General features: G+C 42.5%; 2 protein-coding genes across 2 annotated transcripts; both read right to left on the bottom strand.

Annotated features, from left to right (window-relative positions):
• Positions 1 to 408: 408 nt before the first annotated feature.
• On the bottom strand, positions 409 to 2,307 carry LOC107585929 (forkhead box protein D2-like). Its single transcript, XM_016273109.1, has one exon. The coding sequence runs from the start codon at positions 1,945 to 1,947 to the stop codon at positions 838 to 840; it is 1,110 nt and encodes a 369-aa protein (XP_016128595.1). The 5' UTR covers positions 1,948 to 2,307; the 3' UTR covers positions 409 to 837.
• A 1,436-nt stretch (positions 2,308 to 3,743) lies between these two features.
• Positions 3,744 to 5,246, bottom strand: LOC107585912 (forkhead box protein E4-like). The gene has a single exon (XM_016273092.1). It carries the CDS (start codon positions 4,953 to 4,955, stop codon positions 3,744 to 3,746), a length of 1,212 nt encoding a protein of 403 aa, XP_016128578.1. The 5' UTR covers positions 4,956 to 5,246.
• Between the last annotated feature and the right edge of the window lie 637 nt (positions 5,247 to 5,883).

Here is a 5,883-nt window from a genome sequence, read left to right as displayed (position 1 = left end):
ATATCAAATATAATATTTTGTGAATAAGCGTTAGACAACTCTGTTAGGCTGCAGGCTGATAGGCCTGTTTAAGACTAAAGCGAAAATAAGTTAACGAAAACATCTTCAAAATTCACAAACATTTATTGTCTTGCCAATACAACAAAAAATGACCTATGGACATTGTTTTGTCTCTTTACATATAACATTCTTTTCACAGATATTTTTTCAATGGAATAATGAAATATGTATTAACAAGAGTCAGACAGAAAGAGGTAATGCGATTTACACCAAGAACCACATAATCATCTATCAACAGAAATAAAATAAGAATAAAATTCACCAGAACACTTCTGTTGAGAGAACTATGGAAGTGGGACGTTAAGCTATGTAATCTATTTACAGCCCCTATTGTCTCTGGCAATGTGCTTTCAAAACAAGTAAATCCTGAGTTTTAAGTCTCGGTATTGACAGTGCTTTTCACAAACTCACAAACTATACAAAACAATAAAATAATTAAAACAATCTTCATTTAAGTCAACCAAAAGAGGAAATTCCATGTCAATGAGTACAAACTATTTGACTTTCTGAACAAAACGGCAAAGGTCCACTGGCCGTTCAAAGGTGAAATCTTAGCTTACTATTTACATGGTCTTAGCTTCCTCTCTTCAGTCTGCTTCTCTCTTCAAAATCTTACATATTTACAGTTCATAAATATACTTAACTATCCTTTTATTTAAGACTCCAGAAACATGAAACAGGCGGCATTATAATCTTGCAAAAGTGTAAATCCTACCTTAGCAAATGACGAAACAACCATATTAAACTGGACTTCTGCACTTTCTATTTGCTGCCACTCTAGAAATGGCAATTGTTAAGGCTCGACGTTTTGCTCGAGAAAGTCTGTGTGCCGGGCTGAAGCATCGTTTCCTGCGTTAGATTCAAGTGGTTCGTGGCAGAAGCAAGTGTGGGAGTCAGCATGGCCAAGATCTGAGCCTGTCCACCCGGTTGTGTGGTGTACGGCGAAGCTGGTGAGCTAGCCGCACCAATTATATTGTCTATTGAAAAGGAAGGCCGACTTGGGCCATTGGTGTTCGTTTTGAGAGGCGCCAGACCAGAAAGGGTCGGGCTGAGTTGAGGATAGAAAGGCTTTCTCAGCTCGGTACCTAAAAACGAAGGCAAGCTGTGTGGCGTGGAGAATATGGAGGAAGGCGTTGGAAGAGCACAAGGTGCGTTTTGGAAAGGGAACGCGGCTCCTGGGTGGTGTGGGTGATAGGGGTGATGCGCGTGGAAATTTTGCAGCTGTAGGCCGTAATTGTAACCGTACGGTCCGTAGCCGAAGCCAGGTAGAAATCCCCCTGCGTCCCTAAGGATCTCGTTGGTCTGGTGTCTTTTGAAGCGCTTCCTTCTGCGCAGAAAACTCCCATTGTCAAACATGTCGGCGGACTCTGGGTCGAGGGTCCAGTAATTGCCTTTGCCCGGGTTACCGGGTTCACGGGGTATTTTGACGAAGCAATCATTTAGTGACAAGTTGTGACGGATAGAGTTTTGCCACGCGGGGAATTTCTCCCGGTAATATGGGAACCTGTTGCTGATGAACTCGCAGATCTCGCTGAGAGTCAAACGTTTCTTTGGGCTCTGCAGGACAGCCATGGTTATCAGGGCTATATAAGAATAAGGGGGTTTCACCAATGCATTTTTCCCTGGTTTATCCCCCGTTAACGTACCGGTTCTGTTGTCATCCCGTGGCCCGACCCGGTCAGCCGGACAGTCCAAGCTGCTTTGGCCCGGAGAGATTGCGCCCTCCCCCGCATTCTGGGATAGATTGTCATCGGAGTCATTGTCCAAGTGAAAACTATGATGGTGGTGAAGATATTTACCCTCTTTTACAATATCCCCGCCAACGACATCGATGTCCATATCGTCGGACAGAGCAGAACTGTCCGACATGTCCGTCCCCAGAGTCATCCTTGGAGAGTCTTTTTGTCTTCCTCTCTCGGGTTCCGTGTCCAGTCTCGTGTAGCACCCAACACAAGCAGTGTGTCCCTCTCAGTCACTTGTGCGTTCTGGAACCACAAAACTCCAGTCCTCCCGAAGCCAAGAATATCTTTTCTTCACGTCCGGGAGCCGCATAGAAAATGTACCTTAAGAAACGAAAAACACTCGAAAGGATCACAACAGACTTGCATAACACAAAAATCGTCCAGACCTCAGAGCGCTTTCAAGTCTAACTGGACACTCGGTTAGACCTCGATTTCCTTTTCATGGAGCGTAGTTGGTCCGAATGCGATATGAACTTTTGGATCTTATGAATAGCACTATGACTATACATTCACTAACGAGTTTTCAGTTTTCATTATTCGAGCATTTGTTATCGTGTACAGTCGCAGCGCTGCGCGTGAATGAGCCTCCAAGTATACCCCCGCGCGGCTTCCAAAAACTATTTATCCAGGCACCGTAATCACGTGATCAGCATGTCAGTAACCAGGAACTACGGGAAGTTTAGAGCCGAGAAAAGCAGCAGCAGGGAGAAAACGGCAAGTACGTGATATCAACTCGCCTTAACAGTGTATTTAACTGACATTCGCGACAAATGACAAAAATAATACTGATCAAATAAAATAAAAATCCGTATAGGTTATATGACTGGTTAAATCCCGCACGATTTAACTTTAATAAAGCTGACGATTTTTCAAAGATGTGACAACAAATCAACTGGAAACGCATAAATCAAATAACATCACACCTTGCTGCACTAAATGATTTATTATTTTTTTATGTTGCTTAAAATAATCATCATAATAACAATAAGATATTAATAATTATCCAAATGAATAATGATTAGATACTTTAGTAATAAGTCAAAGATATAGAAAATAAACAAAAGACAGAAAGAAAGAAAAGCACTGACATTTTTTTTTTTGCATCAAATCACCAGATGAATATTTTATTCCATTGGCTATAGAAGCAAAAATTGGAGGGGGGGAAAAATCGAAATTTCCTAAATAAACGGACACATCAAATAATAGGTTAGCCTACATAGGACTGAAAACAGAAATATTTCAGGGTCACAAAGAAACAGTGATTAATTACAAAATTGCACAGCACCATTAGGGACCAATTATTTTAATATTATTCAGGCTTTGTCAAAGTTGATTCATAGTTTAGCATACAGAGGTCACAATATAGTTCACGGCACGTATTTAAATATTTCACGATATTTGTAAATATCCTTGTATTCATTGCATTGCAGAACAGCATGAATCAATAGGCTAAGTTATTCTAGAACTCGGCAGGTGCATGGACTGTTTTAATAACATTTATTTATTTGGCATGAAAATAACCTTAAATTGTATATACATATAACAATATATTCTTACAAAAAGAGGGTGAAACGAAATTTGCGTTTTACAAAATCTCATGAGCTCGAGTTCTAAGAAGGTTACTTTTTTTTAGTGCCGTTATTCACCTCTTTTTTCTCAGTCAGGAATTCCGAACATATCCGTTTATGGATATGTAAATATTCCCTAACGTATATAAAATCACAATAATCTCTGCAACCTGTTTGAATTCGTCATTGCTTATGGGTAGATGGCATCGAATTCATATTTCATTATGCTCATTATTCATACACAAACCCCAAGACCCAGTCTGTGCCTCAGTTAGATTAAATATGTTCCACATGATATGGCAAATTTCATGCTCAGCATGCTTTGCGACTTTTATATTCCATTATTTTCCATAAGAATTTCTATTCCATTAAGCTAAATATTCATTGTTGGCCCGGAGAGACCTAAAAGTGGTTCTGTATGATCTGCGCACAACCCAGAACGCACAGGGGCCAGCGAAATCCTGTTTCCCGAACAGTACACCTGTGAACCTCCCGGTGAGAAGCTGGACTGCGTGACCCCGGACAGGTTAGTAGGCGAAGCCGAGGAGGGGTACGTGTAGCTGGTTGTCATGTTTGAAGCAAGAGGTCCAGTGATCCTGTTCAGCATGTTGCTCGTGGGATTTATCGGTTGTGTCTGAAAGCAGGTTGGGTCAGAGGTGGATACGGAACAGCTGGAGGTCATGGCACCCACGTCTCCAGCACCCAGGCAGAGACACTGTGGGCTGAGATCTCCTCCACTCTGCATCACTGTCTGCTGACTAATAATGTTATCGATGCTGAACATCCTGGGCTGGCCCTGCGTGACCCCAGCCGATGCCTGATAGTGAGGCAGCATCGCCGGGTGCGGAGAACCAGCCAACTGAGACCCGTAGCCAGACGTTACACCCGGGTACAAGGTGTTGGGGTACGCCTGTCGACCCATAGGTGTGGGCGTAAAAGCGCTCGAGCTTTGCATGTACCCAGGATATGTGCTAACATCAGTCCGCTTGAAACGCTTCCTCCGGCGCAAGAAACTCCCGTTGTCGAACATGTCCTCAGCGGCGGGGTCAAGCGTCCAGTAGTTTCCTTTACCGGGCCTACCGGGCTCCCGCGGGATCTTCACAAAACAGTCGTTGAGGGTGAGGTTATGCCGTATGGAATTTTGCCACTTCTTGGAATTCTCGCGGTAAAAGGGAAAGCGTTCCATGATGAACTTATAGATGCCGCCTAGAGTGAGTTTTCTCTCAGGTGAATTGGCGATGGCCATTGCTATAAGCGCGATGTAACTGTAGGGAGGTTTACCTCGCTGCACTGGCCTTTTCCTCCGCCGGCTGCCAGTGGCGGGCAGATGTTCTTCTGTTTGACCCAATGAAACCCCTTCCTCCCTGTCTGTATTTGGACTGCTGCCCCGAGGCTCGGCTTTGATCAGAACATCGTCCTTGGTTCGGGCTTGGTGGTTCAGCGCTGGTTGAGGAAGAGGAATCGGGGAGTCCAGGCTCACGTTGGGAGACACCACCACTGGACTGGCCGCCTCGGCTGGCGAGTGCTGGGACTCTGCCGTCATGTTGCACATGCCCGTGAAGTATGAAAAACTTGCCAGATTCATAAAAGTTGTCTTTTAAACTATGAGGATTGTCAGAATTGTAAAATTCCTTCAATTTGCCCACTAAACAGGGTATAAAATATTGACAATAATAAAATAAGCATGCGCCCAGCTGTAGATTAGAGAGGTGTTTGTCTAACCAGGTGAGTGAGTCGGGGGGAGTTTTATAGAGCGGGCGGAGTGACGACACGGGCCGCCTCATGACGATCGATTGGGTGACAGTTCTTCCCTCACTAACAAAGAATGCGAGGTCAGAAAATCAACTTTAAATGCATTTTGGACGGATGCATTTGTATATTTTACAGCCCGTTATTTAAAGACATATCTGATTAACCTGGTTAAACACAGAATAAATCACACAAAAATTATATTTAAATAATTTAATATTAAAGTTAAACACGGGGAAAAGTTTTAAACATCTAACCTAGCTTTCTCTTATTTCAATATGAGCTGTCATTAAGAGTTTATGCTTCTGTCCTTCAATGAAAACAAAAAGGAAGCAATAGGCTACTTGTGACCTATATGGAATATACATTGTGAGATATCAGATAAGGCAAAGTGGCTTACATAATAGCTTCCACTGACTTGGGGGTCTTAAGAGCAACAGGATTAGGAAGGAAAGGTTGGAGAGGTGGAGGTTAAATACCTACTAAATATTGTAAGCTGAACAGTTTCACAAAGTATGGCTTTCTTCACATCACAAAGACCTGGAACATTATGAATGTGAATACTCAATTTGTTGATCATGTTTGTTCACTATAAAAAAAAAACACCATTAAGATATTGTTGTTGTTGTTTTAAATCTCTGCATACATCCCTTTAAACTGTAACAATTTCTGCCAGTATACTCTTATCAATTAAATGTAAAGTGGTCAGAAGGTGCAATAAACGTTTCTTTGCAGGTTGTCACTTTTGCATCACTTTGATTTGA

Source organism: Sinocyclocheilus grahami, unplaced genomic scaffold (genome assembly GCF_001515645.1).
Source record: "Sinocyclocheilus grahami isolate Dianchi unplaced genomic scaffold, SAMN03320097.WGS_v1.1 scaffold75.1, whole genome shotgun sequence".
Lineage (NCBI taxonomy): Eukaryota > Metazoa > Chordata > Actinopteri > Cypriniformes > Cyprinidae > Sinocyclocheilus > Sinocyclocheilus grahami.
The sequence above is the reverse complement of the archived record's forward strand: the minus strand, read 5'-3'. Positions and strand labels throughout refer to the sequence as shown.

Coding starts and splice junctions, on each gene's coding strand:
- LOC107585929 (XM_016273109.1), bottom strand. CDS start 1,947: ATGACTCTGGGGACGGACATGTCGGACAGTTCTGCTCTGTCCGACGAT.
- LOC107585912 (XM_016273092.1), bottom strand. CDS start 4,955: ATGAATCTGGCAAGTTTTTCATACTTCACGGGCATGTGCAACATGACG.